A 19,143-nucleotide genomic window follows, 5' to 3' on the forward strand; every position below is an offset into this window, starting at 1 on the left:
ACATTTTTTATCAAAGTACCTTGTTAAAATCTGTTTAGTTGAACAGATTCTGTTATTATATGTCACCAGGTTTTGCTTAACGTCGAGTAACTGTACTTTTCGGTTAGCAGTGAGGCATAAATCCTAAATAACATGAGGGGACGCCATTATGTCCTTGGAATAAAACAGAGGTCATTTGGCTGCCATTTTGTTTTGGTAAAAAAAGGAGAAAAACGTCACTCGTGACGCAAAAAGCGTCATGGACTATAAAAGCCAAGTCCCTCCCTCCCTGCCTCATTCCTGGATTTGGTCAAAGGTAAGTGAAGTCAGACAAACAGCGAGGCTTGTTTTCGCCTTTTTTGTTCGAATATCATATAAAATCACATTGAAATTGAACTCATATTTATCATAGTCATTGTATATAACGAAAACGAGATAATGTAGACGTATTGTAGGTAATATTTTACGCTGAATGTGTTGTCTACTTTGTGTCTTGCAGATATGAATTTGCTTTAACGAAGACTGATCGTCGAGGACTTTGAACATCTCTGCTCATATCAAATTTTTTTCTTCAAGTAATGGACATTTGATTTCTATTTTTGCCTCAAGTTGTTCCCGAAGGAAAGGGTAGCATTTAGCTATCACAGCCCCACCCACGTCTTCAGTTTCTATTAAAACAATGAAGGCTGACGATATAAAATTGTCTGAATAGCCTCTATAAGTGCCTGAAAAGCACATAAAACTCCCGAGACGCTGAGGATCTATAGTATCAGTAGTAAGTTGATTTTGAAGTTAAATTGAGAATGAATTGTTAATTGTAGAAAAGCGTTTATTTGGCTAATAATTTGATTATCGATAGTGTCGATAGCATGAGCTCACACAGGAAAGCAGACGGACGCGTTGGCTCCGTTTCTTTGTGTGTGAGACTGAATGGACCTATTGTTAATGCAAAGTAAAGATAGCCAATAGTAAATAAGCAATCTGTTCATAAAGATTGCCATAGGCGTAGTAAACAAATGATGACTCGTGAAATCGGATTTTTGCCTTTCAGAACCGCTTTGTAGGGGCTGCTCCACGGAACGATCTCCTTTCGCAATCTATACATAAAGATTGCGCTAGATGGTGGATTACTTGGGGCATGGTGTGCGAAAGTCTGGTAATAGTACAGGGACTTCCCGGCAGAAGCAGCGCAATACTCGGCAATCTGTGGATAAAGATTGCAGGACGCTGGGTGGTCTTTCGAAGCACAAACAGTTGGGATTTCCAAATATGGAAGGCTAGTTTTGGTTGCCTCTTCCCGGACAGCTCTTCGCGCTAGCGGCGCTTCGCTCGGATTGTAAATAGACTCGAGACGCGCGTAGATTGTGTTGGCCGACAGACTTGCGTTGCTACATATCCGGTGTTCGTCGCTTTGTTTTCCCACCTCTTATGTCCGGTGTTGCTCTGAGAGCCATTGTTGTAATGAGTGTTGTGTGTGGTGTCGTGGAAGTGGTTAACAGGCAGGGCTCTGTAGCGCCTCCCCTCCCCGTCAGCTGCGGGAGTAGGACTGTGCCGCTGTGACACATGTCAGCCCTGCGCTCCTTTTATAGGCTGCCCTTATATAACCGAGGGCGGATTACTCTCTGTCGGCCCTGTACAATAGAACAGTGGAAATCCTAGTCCAGGCTATTTGAATTTGGCCGCAACTTATGTTCCACGTTGAGTGGACGTATTTACAAGGTTTTGATGACTAAATATCTGTGAATGCTCCATTCCTCATGAATCAATTGTGTGTAACACTACTGTATGTATGTGGTCATTATAATGTTCTTCCCCCAGTGAACCAGGACAGGTGCAGTGTGAACACTAGCTGTACAGTGTAACAGCTGTCACATGACAGGAGTGGGTTATGTGCAGTGTTGTGGAGGTCTGAGACTATATAAAACTTCTACTACAGTCAATCGGGTAAGACCAGACTGATTCCTCACATCATAACGTTCATTATTAATTTATAGAGATAATGTCATAGACAATAACACTACATCGCAAATGAATCATAGATGCATGCATGCATTATGTGGCTCACGGAATAGTCAAGGATTTCCCATATGTAAGAATTAAACAATCCCAAAAATTTAAAATGCCCCGCCGCCCCCTCCCTTGACAGCTTTTAAGTTACTATATTTGTCACCCATGGGATATACTTAGCTTGGATATGCAAAATGAAGTAATATAATATGATTTTTGGTCTAGTTTCATTTGCTAAATAGTGTGACGTATTTTTATGGTCTATAAATGAAGTATAATGATCTATTAATTAATCATTAAAACTAATTTAGTGAACATTTTCAGAAATTTTATATTTATTTTTTTTTTTACATTTCATTTCGTTTTGAATAGGGTACTAAACCAAAACTTTAAACAACCTGTATCAAATATATTTAAATTGAGGCAGTCATGTTCAGTGTAATACATGATATCAGATTCGTCTGAATGAGGCTGTCATGTACTGTGTAATATGAGCACAAGGGTAGGTTTCACTCAGAGCAGTTCGGGGAACCGATCATGTTGACATTATCACAAGTAGGACATGAGCGCACCTATAGAGGGCAGCAGATGGACTTGTACAGTACAGACTCTGTACAGCTGATTGTGATGTCATGAGTACAGCTGAGTCCATTAAGCAACAGTTTCAAAAACAAGTATTAAGAGCACAGTATTAATAGTTCATGTACATATTATTCATCATATTGCTTTCCTCATCACTTACACAGTATCATTTGGGTTCATAGTACGTTTTTATATTAAATACTGTCTTTGGTAAATACCTCATTTTCTTGTTTTGAAATGATTCAGTTGTGTGATTGTGATAGATGCCATTAAAACACTTCAATCATAATATGTATTAAAGTAATTCTCTTGACCGTTATTCATAATATCTTTCCACTAAATACCATCAAATAAAAATCATGAAGAGACTTCCTCATAGCCTCTCTTGATAGTTGTCATAAAATAAACAACATTTCCACTCCAAGTACCTCAAACTCCCTTTATATGAACTTTGGTTGGACCCATATCACGTATGGCTCTGCTGTAGACCTGCCCTTCCTGGAGCTTCACTCATCTTCCTGGACACACCGGTATACCCTCCCCTCTTGGTGCACATATTTACAAGTACTTCTATATCTATATATGTACAGTGAACTACTTTTTGGCTCTGCATTTCTATTACGAGTATTCCTTTAGCTGTTGGAGAAATGCTCAGACCAGGTTGGGGTTGTCTTGAAATGAGATGAGTTGTTCAAAGTGACTATCCTGGACTTGGCTTTGTATTCGGTTTGGTTATAGAAGCATACATCGCGTTCCGTGGAGCTTCCCCTTTTCTGACTGGCAAAAAATTCCAATATTAAGTTGTCTTGCGAGAGTCCAGATATTAAACTGTTGTATCAAGAACAGATTTTTTACACATTTTGTTGAATCATTTGTGCTTCCTGTTTATTTCAGAAATGGCAGGGGGACCAGTTGACCCGAGGGAAATTTTGAAAGGAGTGGAGAATCTTCTAGGGAAAGATGGAGAGCTCCGTAGTTTGGAGGGTGTACCCAAAGTATTCAGGTTGGTATAAAAGTATATTTGTGTGGATAATTTCAAATTTCAATCCTAAACAATTTTTTTTTTTCAGTTTAATGAAAGCTTCCACCAAGATGGTCAGTAGATGCATGTACCTGAATATTCTGCTGCAGACCAAATCCCATGACGTTCTCAATAGGTATGACACGCCTCCTTTACATTTTAGATTTGGCACTGTTGTCCTGCAATATAAACCACTCCTAGCCTTACCATAAATAAGTCTTACAAACTTAGTAATTCAAGTCTCCAATGAACTCCCTTAGCCAACAAGATTATGCCAATAGTTAACTAGTTCTATCTGGAAAATATGGAAAAATTATCTTGCCACAGTGTACATACTTACTAAAATATAAATTGTCACATCACTGTACCATTTTTGTAACAATTGTCAGTATAGGTTAGGCCTGAACAATTTGAAAGATTTGCAATTTATGTTTTAGTAATAGGAGTTAAAAGTTCAAAGTTACATATTTCAGTGATTCGCAATTAAAATATGAGTAACAAATTAATATAAGAATCATCTTTCAGAACATGTTTGTACAGATCTAAACTACAGGGTTAGCAGTTTTTATGCAGAATAAGAAGATATACTGTTTCCCGAGAAAATTAAGGCATGTTAAATACTGCAGTCTTTGTGTTTTGACAATTTCACTAGTTTTTGTTCTTGTTTCAGAAGCAAATCAAACTTAAATTTTTCTACTCAAATTAAATATCAACTCCAAAATCTGATATTGTAACATTGCAAATATAAGTGAGAGTCCTATGTCTAATAAAAGCATCACAGTATGCCTCTGTTAAACCTATGCTGTGCTCCCTGCAGGTTTATCCGAGTGGGTGGTTACAGGTTACTCAACTCATGGCTGACGTACTCCAAGACCACCAACAACACACCACTGCTGCACCTCATCCTGCTCACACTACAAAAGCTGCCCCTCAAAATCGACCACCTCAAACAGGTACGCACAATACTACATTCATGGTTTGGCACATATTTGTGTCAAATATAGCAACAATAATTGTATGAATTATCTTACAGAACAACACAGCCAAGCTGGTAAAGCAGCTCAGCAAAAGTGCAGACACTGAGGGTAAGGCTATTCAAATTCTCAATGGAGGTCAACTGTGCACGTGTGGTTCTAGATGGAACCTTTAAAGTATATGTGTGTGTATATATATATATATATAAGTATAAAAAGTAGTAGTATATTTAAATAGATTTATTAGAAGTTATTTTTAAATCATGTAAAGATATTGTTGTTTTTGTATAATTCTGTTATGGTCCTTAGCTCCCCCATTAAAAATAAATTTGTTTTTGTAAAATTCTGTTACGGTCCCCCCATTGCTTAGGAGCCTTTATTCTGGCTTTTAAGATTTATTTTAAGCTGAGGGGGAAATTAATATGGAATTAACTTCTTGAACCAGATATCGACAGGCACAGTTTTACTCTGTATCAGTTTCTTGTATTGTTTTCCAATAACTAGTCATGCTAATTGTCCTGCTTTGATTTCACAGAGCTCAGGAAGTTAGCATCCGTGCTGGTAGATGGTTGGATGGCTACTATCCGCTCCCAGAAGGTCTCAGCCACTGAAACTACAGTCGGTAAGTACAACACTGTGATGTTATATTGTAAAGGATCTACAAATTTCTAATGTATGTATTTCTTCATGTAGATAAGAAAAAGAAGAAAGAAGAGCCTAAAGCCCCAGTTGTGAAAGAGAAGAGCACAGATGAGGAGAAAAAGAAGGACAAGAGCAAAGCCCATGCCCCCAGCCATGCCAAGATCCGTTCCATAGGTGAGACAAGAGCACAAACTTTGAGAAGCACAATTCAGAAGTTCATAGGAATTTGTGGACTTGGCTCAGACTAGTACTAGTATATTTTTCATCATTTTATTTATGCCATATTGTATCAGTCACCAAAATGAACTTTCTAACTGTTCCGCTTTCAGGTTTTGACATGGATGCCCCTAACCCTGCTCCTGCCAAGAAGCCCCCTGCAGCGCCTCAGCTGGGAGACAAGTACAACATTAAGCCTCCAGTGCTCAAGAGACCCAGGTACAGCGCATTTCTGTCAAAACTGCACCCTCTAGTGGTGAATGACTAATCTGGTGCTCTACTGCCCTTTTTCTGGTTCATTAGACTCATTGTTGATCTTTCTTTTTTTCCTCTGTAGTGGACCATTTGACGCGCCACCTCTCGAGAAGAAGTACAAGCCCCTGAACATGCCGTCCAATGCCACCAAAGAGATCAAAGTCAAGATCATTCCAGCCCAACGTGAGTTCAGTTTCACACTTTATTTACTGATTTCACTGTTTTCAGACTGAATTTAAACTCTGTGCTAACTGCTGCTCTTTTTGACCCACAGCGATGGAGGCGACGGGCTTTCTGGATGCTCTCAACTCTGCCCCAGTGCCTGGCATCAAGATCAAGAAGAAGAAGGCCACACCCACCTTGCCTGCATCCAAGGTTGTGTCTCCCACTACTAACAAGGTACATACAATGTCAAAAGTGTCAAAATATCAAACCAACTAAAAATCACTTAATCACTTAAATCACGCAAATTGAGCAGTGAAATACTAGAAAAGCTCAAACAAAAGTCTCAATGCAGCTCAACAGGTAGTCATCAGGTTCTGTGTCAGGGCAGTTTGAGGTGAGTAATAGCCCTCAGGACAAAAGTGTTCCTCTTCTGCCTCCTGCATCATCAAAGCAGCCTCCACGTTCTAATATACAAATAGTAATTAGGTCGAAAAATTATGTCAGTCTAAAGTAGATTATTATTGGTCACAAATGGCATTAGTAATTACAATATGTAGTTTCTATGTGGTCTTATTCTGTGTAAAATATACTAACCTTGTAGTTTAGACTAAAATAATTTTCTGAAATGCATGGAATTCTTGTATTATATATAGCATTACATTTTCAGTCCTCTCTTAATAGTTTGTCTGCTCTGCGCATAAAAATCTGCACTGTGATTTAAATTACACATACCTAACAAATCTTGTGTCATGTCTTCTGTTTTGTGCAGGCCAGCCCGTTTGACAGCAGATCATCCTCTTCAGCCAAACCCACCTCTCCTGAAAATGGCTCTGGAAACACGGACGAAAACCAGGAGCCCGACCGCCCCGGGACCCCTGTGCCCATGGAGGACGGCGACGCTGCAGAGAACGGTAAAACCCTCACCAATCTCATTTACACACGGACCTATAGTAAAAGTACTAGCCAAACAAATAGCATTTGAAGTAGACTTTGGTATGTGCAGCAAGTTTGGGTTGTCAAAAGTATAAAAAATCAGATACTAATTGATACTGAAACTAGTATCAAAACTTAATCATTTGAGCAGGTATCGATACTAAAAAAAGTCACATTCACAGGACAGAGATGAACCTTTCCTGAATAATTTTAGAATGAACTTGAGCTGTATCAGAACAAATATAAGACCACATAGACTAGTATACAGCCATGGACCACTATGGAACCCACCTGGACGACTGAGGGATTATAGATATAAGACCACATAGTAGCATAAAATAAAATTCTACAGTCTGATGTTGAAAATCACATTATGTTGTCTAAATCAAGAGTGGTTTCTGTATTGAGTATTGAGTCTATTTCTTAGTATTGAAATTTAATTTAAATGTTAGTGTTGTATAACACTAGAGGATATTGACACTATATTAGTATTTCCATATTGATCAGGGTTACACAAATGTACTGAAAAACAAGAAAAAAGTTAATATTTCAAATTAATATATGATTACATGACTTATGTTACATTTTTTCAGGCGACAAACCCAACGCGCTGTCCGAACCACGCGGCGACGAGGAAACGCTCACCAAAAAGGGCAAGAAGAAGAAGACTGTTCACTGGGCCGAGGAGGAGCAGCTCAAGCACTACTTCTACTTTGACCTTGATGAGACAGAGCGCGGTAAGATGCAACTTCATGGAGTTATTTTACTATGACAATATCACGGGTGATACAACAAAAAGCAGAAATATTTATAGTTTGAGGTGTTTTATTATTAGTTTTTAATTCATTGTAGAAAGATTTTAAAAGAGCATTGTTCAAAACCCTGGGCTAGGTTAAATTTGCTTTTCCCATGGATGCCATACTGTGGAACATTCCAGGCAAAGCAACATCAACATCTCAAGTGGTGTATCCACAACCAAAAAAGTTACATAGTGCCCCTTTAAAATGTGCCAAAAAGCTAGAAAATAAGGCTGAAATTTTATTGGAGCTGAAGTAGAAATATGACTTCATTCATTAAAGGGCCTATATTATGCTATTTTCAGATCTCTTATAATCAGAAATATACCTAGACTTTTCATTCACACATGTTTAACACATGGTAATATATTATATCAAAACTGTCTTAAAACTTAAATAAAAATAACACAGCGTCTTTCGTTTTTTCTTCAGTCAATGTAAACAAGATCAAGGACTTTGGTGAGGCTGCAAAGAGGGAGCTGATGATGGACCGGCAGACGTTCGAGATGGCGCGACGTCTCTCCCACGACACCATGGAGGAGCGGGTGCCCTGGACCCCTCCACGGCCCCTCACGCTTCCCGGGAGCCTGGTTGTGCCCGGGGCCAACAGCACTGAGAAGCTCACCCAAAGAGACCGTGAGATGGGCATCCTGCAGGAGATCTTCCTCAGCAAAGAGAGGTGAGCGGTCGGAGAAGGCACTGGTCCTTCAACAAGACATTTTGAAATTGACCAAATAGATTTGATAAAAACAGCACAAATCTGTCTAAACCTGGACTAATGGATGACAGGCTGACATGAGGGTGGAACCACTAGACGGCTCTGTGAATCCCAGATTAATGATGAGATGATCACCCAGTGCTTCAAGCACTTCTAATTAAGATTAGCAACCTAGAGATTCTTTGAGCACCATGCAAAGGCTAATATGGAAGACCACTATCTTAAATTAAATAAACATGGTATATTTGTATATTGACAAAACTTTGTGTTCTTTTACAGTGTTCCTGACTGTCCACATGAGCCTGACCCTGAGCCGTACGAGCCCATGCCTCCTCGTCTCATTCCACTGGATGAGGTGAGTCTATCTCCCACACAGAAAGACATTCTACCCTGTTACAGGTGTTTTGACCTGTTTTTTGCTTACTAACACTATAATCATGGGGGCAGTTTACATCGAGTGTTGTCTGTGAGTAAAGTTTGGCAATAAAAAATACAATTTTAAATTCTGAGGTGGTACATTATTTATTTTTTTAAACTCAGTCGGATAAAATCTTGCCCTCCATTATTACACTCTTGAAAGTAAATCTCACACATATACTAAAATATCCGCTGTCCCACCTAGGATTCGTCCATGATGGATGACAGCTACACCGAGCCCATGGACACCACCCCTCAGCAGGGCTCCGGGATGGGGGGAGGAGAGAACAAGCTGCCGCCAGTCCTGGCCAACCTCATTGGGAACCTCAGCACTAACTCACGCAGTCCCCAGCAGGCCTCCAACCCGGTCAACAACCAGGCTGCACCCTCTGTCAATGTACAGGAGTTGCTATCATCCATTATGGTAAATACTAGCACATGTACTATTGTTTTTTGAGATTATGCTACTATACTACTTTTTCCTTTATTGTGAATTAAAAGATGGGACAGCTACCAGAAAAGTTACATAGTGTAACTTTTAGACATAATTACTTACTAAAAACAGTTAGTTTTCTAATCTGAATATTGAATTCTTACACTATATTACGTAAAATTTATTTTTTCTTCTATAATTTGGTTTAATGAAGCATCCAAAAGTTGACAAAAACAAACAATTGGTTGTTCAGATATCTAATTTTCACACACTTGCTGTGTTGTTCCAGGGAGCCCAGGGAAACCAGTCGACGGAGGACCTGATCAAACAGCCTGACTTCAATGAGAAGATTAAGCAGCTGCTGGGCTCATTGCAGCAGAACCAGAACCAGGGCGGACCTCCAGGTACCACCCTCTCATCCATGTACATCACACATAATAGTAGTTTGGAATGCCATACAAATCAGTTTTCTATCAATATAAAAGAGTAGAGTGGCACCCCAGAATTTAATACAAAAACAAGATGGGCATAACATTGAAATAATGAGATTTTTTGCTTCTTTTTTCTTTTTTACTGTAGCATTATCACAATATAACATGAGATATGTATTACTTCTCTACATCATTATCTGAGTACCATACCAAAAAGATATATATATTACCAAAGTAAATATTTGACAGTTACACTAACAAAAATATTATAATAATACGTCTGATTGAAGTGCTGCATGATAGTCTACTAGTCCCTATGTAAATTCCCAGTTCTAACAATTGACTTAATGTCTCTCCCCACTCTATATTCCCTATTCACTCTTAAAACTGTCCTATAGAACCTGTGAAACAAAGTAAGATGAATAATACAAAAGTTTGTTTTTAAGCATCATGGAGCCCATACCTTCAAACCCCAGCTCTCTCTTAACCTGCCCTTCTCTCCCTCCTTCTGTCCACAGTGAACCCGGGTCTGCTGGGCCACAGTCCGGGCATGAACAACATGAACAACATGAATAACATGAACATGCACATGCAGATGCCCATGAACGGAGGGTACCCCCCCAACAATGCCCCTGGAGGCCCCCGCTTCAACCACCCTCCACCCCCACATGGCCCACCCTTCAACGCTGGAGGACCCCGTATGATGGGCCCACCGCCGGGACAGGGCCGTGGCGGCGACAATGGGAACTACTGGGGAGGAGACGACTCTATGAGGGGGGGCCCGCACAGGGGGGGGCACTTCCACAGAGGAGGTCGGGGACGGGGGGAAGGACCAGGCTTCAGGGGCCGAGGGAGAGGAGGACCCCGGGGAGGACACAACAGCATGAACGGTACGGAGACACAAGGATAGTGGTATAGTTGTAAACTGTCTATTGTAACACCAGTAACTGCCGTGCGGTATGCAGTTTTAGCGCCCCTCTCGGAGATGTTCTGCACGTTGACTGTTAAAACCTGCATAACACACGACTCCTGTTTAATACTTACTTTGAAAACCAATATCACATCTTTGGCACCACTAACTGCACCACACCATAGAACATAAACTATAAAAATACTCTACTTCAATGGTGTAGTTTGCCCTCTAATCAGAGAATAGTGGGTTGAAGTTTCACACTGACACTTCACCCACATTACCCAGACCAGCCAGTGTTTTGTGCTTAAATATCTCCCAAAAATCACCATCCATTCAGTTGGAGAGTGATTAGACCAAAGTGTAAGACATGTATGCCATGCAATTTGGAGACTACTAAACCAGTTGGCCTTTACACGACTAGGAGGATTTGATAGCCCCATGTTGCACCTTTTTAATAATGTATTTTTCTATACAGATCTAATCAAAATTCTTGAATAACTGAATTGTATATTTGACTCATAAATGACCAAATTTTTCTTGTTTCATCCCTCCTGCAGACATGTCAAAGAGACCAGTGTGCCGCCACTTTATGATGAAGGGAAACTGCCGCTACGAGGGCACCTGTGCCTTCTACCACCCGGGCGTCAATGGTCCTCCATTACCCCCCAACTACAACAGCAACAACCCCCAGCACGGACACTAGCACCCCCGCACCTCTCTCCCCCTCCTCACTCCTACAGACAATCAGCCAACCACTATTTTATCTGGACACTTTTACACAAGACTGAAGAACCACTATGTCACAGCATCCATTTCAAAAACTTGACTAAAGTCTTGTTATCAAGCTGTTGTATTGTGGCTTTAAAATTTCAAACCTCATCGGAAAGTGTTGCTACCTGTTGCTGCCTTTTGTATTCTCCATAGCAAGCACTTTAAATGCGAACAAAATTGGGCTGCACCGTCACAAGACATGTCCTGCCAATGGATTAGTCTACTAAAAAGGGAGCATGGCAAAAGCTCTCAAAACTTTTACTTATCTCTATGTATCTGACTCCAGCTGCACAGGAGTTCATGCAAAAACAAGTATTTATACTAAAAAAGTACCCAGACACAATGGATTTATGTAAAAACAGATTCAACTCTTGAATCTTGAGTTTAATCTGCCTTTCTACATATAAATACCAGCTAACGAACTCGCTTACTAACTTCTGCTTTATGCTGTTGTCCCATATAAATCTCTATAATCTAACTAAAATAATTAGTCTTCTAATGCAAATTTTCATCAACAGAGACTTTATCAATTAATCTACTAAATGACTATAGGCATACAGCCCTTCAAGTAACTGTTTTGGTTTGAATGCTAGTATAAGCATTAGCCTTAAGTGCATACAATGTTATACTGTACTTGGTAAAACTGGATTTAAGTTTTTATCACTGGAATAGTTTTGCCGGTGCTTTTCATTTCTGGTGCAGCCCCGGAACTTAAAAAAACGTGATGGTATTAATACATGGACCGCTGTCTGGATCTCCCCTGCCCTCGCTGCTTGTATGGAATGTTTGAAAATATGTCCATGCCTTTTTTTTTTTTTTATAATCCCAAAGTTGTGCATTTTTGAGATAATATGAGCTTCGGTCTTGTGCAGTGTTATTGCATCGCGCGTGGGGTCATCGGCTGTAAAAACAATATCTGGTGTTTTCCGTGAAAACATGTCACTTTTGCGTCTCTTCTGGGACTGACCAAATGTAATGTAAAGTTTTGTTTTTTTAGTTTATGTTCATATGTTCGGGAACATTGGGCCTTTTTAAGATGGCTGCCGTTTTTGTCAGTATGAAATGTTATTATTAATACACATTCATACGTATTTCTATTTTCAGTTGACTCTTTTGTACGTTATGTATCAAATAAATGTCAGAACTTAAAGGAACCTGTATGTAAGATTTTGTTTTTTAATTAAACATGACCTAACTGTTCTCTGATACCTGTTCTGAGACCTCTTCAAATCAGATACAGTTTTTACTGATAACTATTATAATGCTGATTTAGTCCTAATTACAAAAACACAATGCCCAAGTTATAATTTGGTGTTTTAGTTCACAAGACAATTATTTAATCAGAAAGCAGAGCCTCGCATGAGTCTCTCCTTCTCAGCCTTAACAGTTTCAAAGCTGAAATCCAGTTAGTTTAAACATAAAAGGATGCTCTTTAAACTGATATTGCACCACTTAAACTCCAGCATCTGCAGCCATTCAATCAGTGCTAGTGCAGCCTCTGCAGCTCAGTGACTGAGTTTGAAAGATTTGTAAGTAACTATAGTTCTGTGAATCCCAGATGACCACCCTCCTGAAAGCACTGACTGTTCACTGCACATGTGCAAAGGGAACACTCAGTGCTTGCAGCACCGCCTTCTGGTTGGTAGGAGGAATGAAATAGACCTGGAGGTTCTGAGGTTTCACATGTAGCATGGCCTGTCCTTATATTGAGGAAAAACTTGTAACTGCCCTCTATCTACAGGTTCATTTGTGATTGTAGTACGTTTTTTAAAACAAAATACATGTTTTTTAAAATGGAAACACTGCAGGTCTTTACAATGGCCATATACAAAATTTCTATTCATTTCAATATGATTCTGTTCATTAAACAAATTAAAAGCCAATATCTAAATCAAAAAGTACATGTGAGAAGATATTCTGTTTTATATATAAAATACACATTTCAAATGTTTAAATTGTCATTTTGTCAATTTTCTTAATAATTGTTGTACATTGTGTTATATTATAAATTAAAAGTGTCTGAAGTGTATATTTTTTAGCATGTATTGTTCATTTGTGAATAATTACTTCTACTCAGAGATGTAGGTATGGAATAGGCCTATATAAACCCAGGATATATTCACTTGAAATTTACAGTTCTAAAATATAGTTGAAGCTAATCAAAGTGCTACTTACAGAGCCAATATGTAACTGTTGTGAGAGGAGTCTCCTCTCCCCAGACAAGCACATTAACCAACAGAAAACAAGGAAATGGCTGTCCCAGTTTTTCAACACTCTCTAATTTTGATTTAATTTGGTGGGATTGTACCTGTTGTAGTTATAAATTGTAGTGTTGTACCAATCAAAAAGCAATTTGCAAAGAAAAGGAAGGAAGTAGAGAGGAACACATTGATAACATCCCACTAGGGAGAAATCTATCCAATAGCACAATTACAGCATGAACAAAAAAAAAAAAAAAAACACATGTTGTCTGATACTTTACACATTATTTCAACAAAATAAATTATGTTTTCTTATATTTTTATTGGTCAAATAATAATTTCTGTGTGTATTAGAAGAGTGTACAATGCGCAGGTTGCTAGGTAACAGGTATTGGAATTCCCCAGTGTGATGTCATGGTTTCCAACCAGGAAGTACATTTTGAAGCCTAAAAATGTATTTATTTATTTTTACATTTTTAGCTAAACTTTAAATATAATGATCTTAAGTGTGTTTTAAAATTTAAAAGGAGTAGTCCAACCTGTATTAGGCACTAATAAACACCAAAGTGGGCAGGACTGTTGACCAATCCTAGACAAATGAGAGATTACAACATTTGAGGAAAAGTAAAATAAAAGTTGGCCTATTTCCAGTTACTTCAGTACTTCCTCTTCAGACAGGATGCTGTTTGGGACAGCCGGACACGTAAGTCAACAGTCCCTCCCTTATATTATTTTGTTGACATAGCCTACATTTATAGGCCTACAGTATAATGGGATAAATACTACCATTGTTCATCCTGCCTTTGTAGTGAAAGCAGAGGTGAGTTAGTAGCTGTGAACTCAAATAAGAGCAAAAAAGTACTTGGGGAAACTACTCAAATAGGAGTATTGCATTGAGTAACAGCTAATATAACTGAAAAGACAGAATAATAAATAATTTTCAAAAACTGGTATTTATCAACGGACTGATAAAAAAAATAGGAAAATGAAATCATATCTGAAGGAGCAATGCAAGAAACACAAATGGTCAAATCATTTCAAGTCGTCAACATAAAGCTTTTCTCATTTGTAGTGTTACTAACCGTGTGAAGAGTAACCAAAACATTTTCTCGAGTAAGAGTACCATTACACTGTCAAATGTATTACTCAAGTAGTAAAAGTATACCGAACATTGTGGTGGTTGAAAAACACCAGGGTAAAGCCGTTGTGGTGGACACGTACAGTACCAAGTGAGGGGAACATCCTCATAGTCATGGGCGCACTCGTGGCAGTGATCCCAAACTGGAGAAGTGGCTGCGGCAGATCCCAGGAAACACCCAGGAAAAACATCACACATCTCAGTCCAGAGAAGTGCAGTACTAGCAACAGCAAAGACTGCATTCACACTTGCAACTAAATTCAGATCTAATCGTGGACTATGCCAGGACTAAACCAGACCTAGAACAGGATTGAACCAGGTCTACCATCAGGGCTAAACTAGGTTTAAACCAGCACTTTAAGACAAGAATCCCCCTGCAGAGGGGAGAAGGGAATTATATATAATAAAGCCTTTCCTTCTCACTCTCCGCTGGTATACATATGAAAACACATCCTTGCCTGACCTAGCCTTACCAATTTTTATGTATGTATTTGTTTGTTAAATTTCAGTTTATTTGCTATTTGCATTATTGGTCTGTCTACTGTCTCCATGTCCGGAGATCCTTCGACTGCCACCCAGATCTCTCTGCTCTGGCTCCTCACAGATCCTCCCCCATGGTGGATCCATGGGAGGACGGCCCCACGTCACTCCTTCAGGCTATGCCCGACTGGGCCGCATGGGCAAAGTCCAGTCACTAGACGCTCGCTGTTGACCACTCGCCCCAGGCCTGGCTCCAGGGTGAGGTCCCGGTAACGCGATCCTTCACCGTGTTAAGGTGGCGGCTCAAGGAGGGGCATGTCCCACCAGGAGGGACTATGTCTCTTGGCTGGCCTGGGAATGCCTTGGGGTCCCACCTGAGGAACTGGAGGATGTGTCTGGGGTGATGGAAGTCTGGGAGTCCCTGCTTAGACTGCTGTCCCAACAACCCAGCCCCAGATAAGCAGAAGTAAATGGATGGATAGTCTGTCTACATCTCCAAAATGCTCTGCTCCACCTTGCAGTCATGAAGCAGTAGTTTTCAAGCTAATGCTACCTTTTGTCTTTAGTTCAGTAAAGATTGGCAATGCCAGGGCTGAAAGTGTCCAAATGATTCTAGTGAAGGTGTATGGAGTTTAAAAACACAGTGAAGTGCTTCGCGTATTACCACATGACACAAGTGTTTTGTGTGTGAGAGAAGAACTCAGACTAAATATGCAGGGTGTGTATGTTAAACATGTGTGAATGAAACAAAACACAACTCTGGATATGTTTTTGATGAGAAAACAGCATTATAATATAGATTTTAAAAAAATAGTGCAATATGGGCCTTTTAATGGACACGATTGACAAATCCATTAGTTAAAATATTGTGCAATAAGTACACAAGTGAAAAAAGTGTGTTTGTAGGCAGTACTTCAGAAATGGGTTCAAATCCTGCAGGATTATAGGAACAGTCAACAGTTCACCTATGACTACTTTGTATTTCATATGTGTTTGCATTGTGTATAACTGGTACAACAGGTAAAACAGGTTTCAAGGGAGTGAGGGGGAATGGATAAAGAGAGGGAGGGAGAGAATGTTTCGTGTGGTGCAACTATAAGAGAGGAAGAAACAGAGAGAGAAAAGAGAGACTGAAGGAAATAAAGTGAAATGGAGGGAGGAGAGAGAGGGAGGGGGAGTTCTATGTGGACAGGTGGTAAGTGGAGAGGGAAAGAGGGAGGGAGAAAGAAGAGAGAAAGGCTGGTGAGCAAGAAGAGAAAGTGAGAGGGAGAGAGAGTTATGTGTGAATAGATGAACAGGTGAGAGAGAAAGAAAAGGAGAGACAGAGAAAGGGAGTGGAGAGGGAGTGAGTGAAAAAGAAAATCCCTTTCACCCTCTTCTCGCTCGCCCGCCCAAGTGTAAATATTGAAGTGGTGCAGCCCTGAGACAATAGAGAGAGACAGAAAGCAAGCAAGAGAGAGATGAAGGAGTGCCACTTTAAGGACACCTCAGCACTATTACATCCTGGACAAGGCCCAAATCAGGAACAAGAATAGATATTGTTCTTATTCAAGTCAAAGTGCTTATGGTTTTTACACTTATGACTTGGCTTATCATAGTTTAACATCAGTTACATGGCAGTTTGTGGAAAAAAATGTAAATGAAAAGACAAAAATATATGGAATAGTAGAGAGCTCTAAAACAGAATCCCTCTCCTATGTCATCTACATAGAAAATTCAACACAAAATACTGTGACAATTTACGCACAAGGAACACATTTTTTCTCAGAGTTTAAACCTTCATTTAAGAAAATAAAAGTGTTGTAATTTATTTTCATTAGTGTAATCATAACTATTGTGTAAGTTAGGTTTTGGCGCTGTACCTGATTTTTACAGTCTTAAAACAGAGCTAGTTCATTTTAAACAGTTTGAAGTCCAAAGTTACTCCTCACTTACCTTATGGATTAAGAGCATCCTAATTATTCATCACAATGAGTTTATAAGCGCTTTTCACAACTTTCAGAGACTCAAATGGAATTTTGCCTACTACCATGCTAATGATGATCTACGTTTAGAATTTTCTTTTAAATTCTGTGAATCTTCCATAATGTTATACAGCCACTCCATCTGATATTATGACATCATCAAATTGTATTGCAATTGCATGAAGTGAGGATTTGTAATTAGTTACTTTCCAGCCCTGCTCATTTGTACTGATTATACACCCCCCACATACAGTTGAATATAATGATAATATTTGTAGTAGTAGTAGTATTCCTGTATTCCTTGGGTGCAGCCTTATGTCTTATGTTAGTTTTGTCTTGATGCCAGTTCTTCATTATATGAATATCCGCATGTGTTTGTCTTTTTGTACAGAGATGCATTTGGGCCGCAGCCAAGGCCAGCTCAGCTCTGAAGCGTCTCTCTCTGATTGGCTGGTGAATGCATGCGAATACTACCCATATGATACAATTATACACTTATATATACTGTGTACAATTGTTGAAATGATTTGGATTTTAATATCAATCAGATAAATCCCTTGGAGTAAGTTAATTGTTCTCCAATATACACATAAAAAATTATATATATATATATATATATATATATATATATATATATATATATATATATATATATATATATATATATATATATATATATATATATATATATATATATATATATATATATATATATATATATATATATATATATATATATATATATATATATATATATATATATATATATATATATATATATATATATATATATATATATATATATATATATATATATATATATATATATATATATTAGTGTTATGTGTGTTCTTGTTCTTTTTTGTGTTTTTCTCTGTATTTTATGCCTGTTTTTGGCCTTTTTCTGTTTATATAATAGTCTAGTAGACTCTTTTACTCCATATTAATTTGAATTTAGAATTATATACCTACGTCTCATTACGCTGTTCTAATTAATAAGTGATTTATCCTGTAATGTAATGAACAGTGCCAGTAGGTTCATGTGGGTATAATGGACTACAGTTTGTCCTCAGTGTCCCGTGTCTTCTCCTTGTGTCCTGCAGAAGGGACATCAGAGCTCCAGTGAATGGGCCCTTTGTCCAGAGTCACCCCAGGCCCCTCACTCCTCCTCTGGGCTAACATCCACCGATCGTTCGCTCACTGCAAGCTCCTATCTCCAAATCAACCACCCTCTCTCCAAACAACAGTCTGGCCCACCTTATGTTTGCACATAAATATACAGACAAGAGGGCATTCAGATGACAGCACTATTATTTAATATAGCTCGGGGGCATGACCAGGTTCAACATTTGTGCATTTGCCTTTTGGGTATTTCATGGTACAGTGTTATCAATAGGGTAAGGTGTCTCTTGTGCCCTATCTGGCAGTATGACATTATTTTCTAGTATCTGAAAACCACTAATAGGTTGTTAACTGCTCTCCACTGAAGCCTAACTTTTTTCACAGCATACTGAAATATAAAAACCTTTGAATAAGCTTGGAACATTAATTTTAGGTTTGTATTATAATATACAAAATAACAATCCAATTTAGCAGTTTAACGGCCAAAAAAAATTGGTCTGACCATAATTTGGACACCCCTAATTTAAGACTACAACATAACCTAGCATATGGACATTATTGTAGAAAATAAATAAATAAATAATATAGTAGGCCTATAATAATTCAAAGTAGAATTTTGAAAAAAAAAAAAAAAGTATTGTACATTGGATTTCTTATTTATATATATATATTTTTTTATTTCTTTTCTTTTTTTTTTTTAAATACTTAATTCACTTAGTAATAGGCCTATTTAAAATAGATAAGGCTATCCTTTCATTTATATTTTGTTTACATAGCCTATTACATGTTTCATAGGCCAAATACAAATGGGCCAGTGCTGTAACTTTTCCTTCTCTTGTGTGAGCGTTGGCATTACTATGCGCTTTGCTTATTTTAGTCAAATCGCGTTAGCTGTGCAAATCAAACATCCTTATATCTCTTAGCGAGACTTTTAGGTTGTCCTAATAATCGCCGCATTCCGTCACGGCGCTGCCTCGTGCGTCG

At 38.6% G+C, this 19,143-nt stretch overlaps 1 protein-coding gene across 2 annotated transcripts; it reads left to right on the plus strand.

Moving 5' to 3' along the window:
- The first annotated feature begins 298 nt into the window (after nucleotides 1-298).
- Nucleotides 299-12,459, plus strand: ppp1r10 (protein phosphatase 1, regulatory subunit 10). 2 transcript variants are annotated; one of them, XM_055225315.1, is made up of 18 exons: nucleotides 299-554; nucleotides 3,463-3,571; nucleotides 3,639-3,725; nucleotides 4,407-4,542; nucleotides 4,623-4,674; nucleotides 5,099-5,185; nucleotides 5,257-5,379; nucleotides 5,535-5,640; nucleotides 5,759-5,859; nucleotides 5,951-6,075; nucleotides 6,611-6,752; nucleotides 7,368-7,511; nucleotides 8,004-8,250; nucleotides 8,569-8,644; nucleotides 8,912-9,130; nucleotides 9,429-9,543; nucleotides 10,089-10,460; nucleotides 11,041-12,459. In XM_055225315.1, exons 2-18 carry the CDS (start codon nucleotides 3,465-3,467, stop codon nucleotides 11,184-11,186), a joined length of 2,385 nt encoding a protein of 794 aa, XP_055081290.1. In that variant the 5' UTR covers nucleotides 299-554; nucleotides 3,463-3,464; the 3' UTR covers nucleotides 11,187-12,459. The 2 variants fall into 2 exon arrangements, with proteins under 2 accessions (XP_055081290.1, XP_033830943.1); XM_033975052.2 differs by having other exon boundaries at nucleotides 305-754.
- Nucleotides 12,460-19,143: the final 6,684 nt, after the last annotated feature.

Source organism: Periophthalmus magnuspinnatus, chromosome 11 (assembly GCF_009829125.3).
Source record: "Periophthalmus magnuspinnatus isolate fPerMag1 chromosome 11, fPerMag1.2.pri, whole genome shotgun sequence".
Taxonomy (NCBI): Eukaryota; Metazoa; Chordata; class Actinopteri; order Gobiiformes; family Gobiidae; genus Periophthalmus; species Periophthalmus magnuspinnatus.

Excerpts from the sequence above, each read along its gene's own strand:
- ppp1r10 (XM_055225315.1), top strand. The coding sequence starts at position 3,465 with ATGGCAGGGGGACCAGTTGACCCGAGGGAAATTTTGAAAGGAGTGGAG. Across the intron at positions 4,675-5,098 it reads CAAAAGTGCAGACACTGAGG|AGCTCAGGAAGTTAGCATCC; the intron begins GTAAGGCTATTC and ends TTGATTTCACAG. Across the intron at positions 9,131-9,428 it reads AGTTGCTATCATCCATTATG|GGAGCCCAGGGAAACCAGTC; the intron begins GTAAATACTAGC and ends GTGTTGTTCCAG.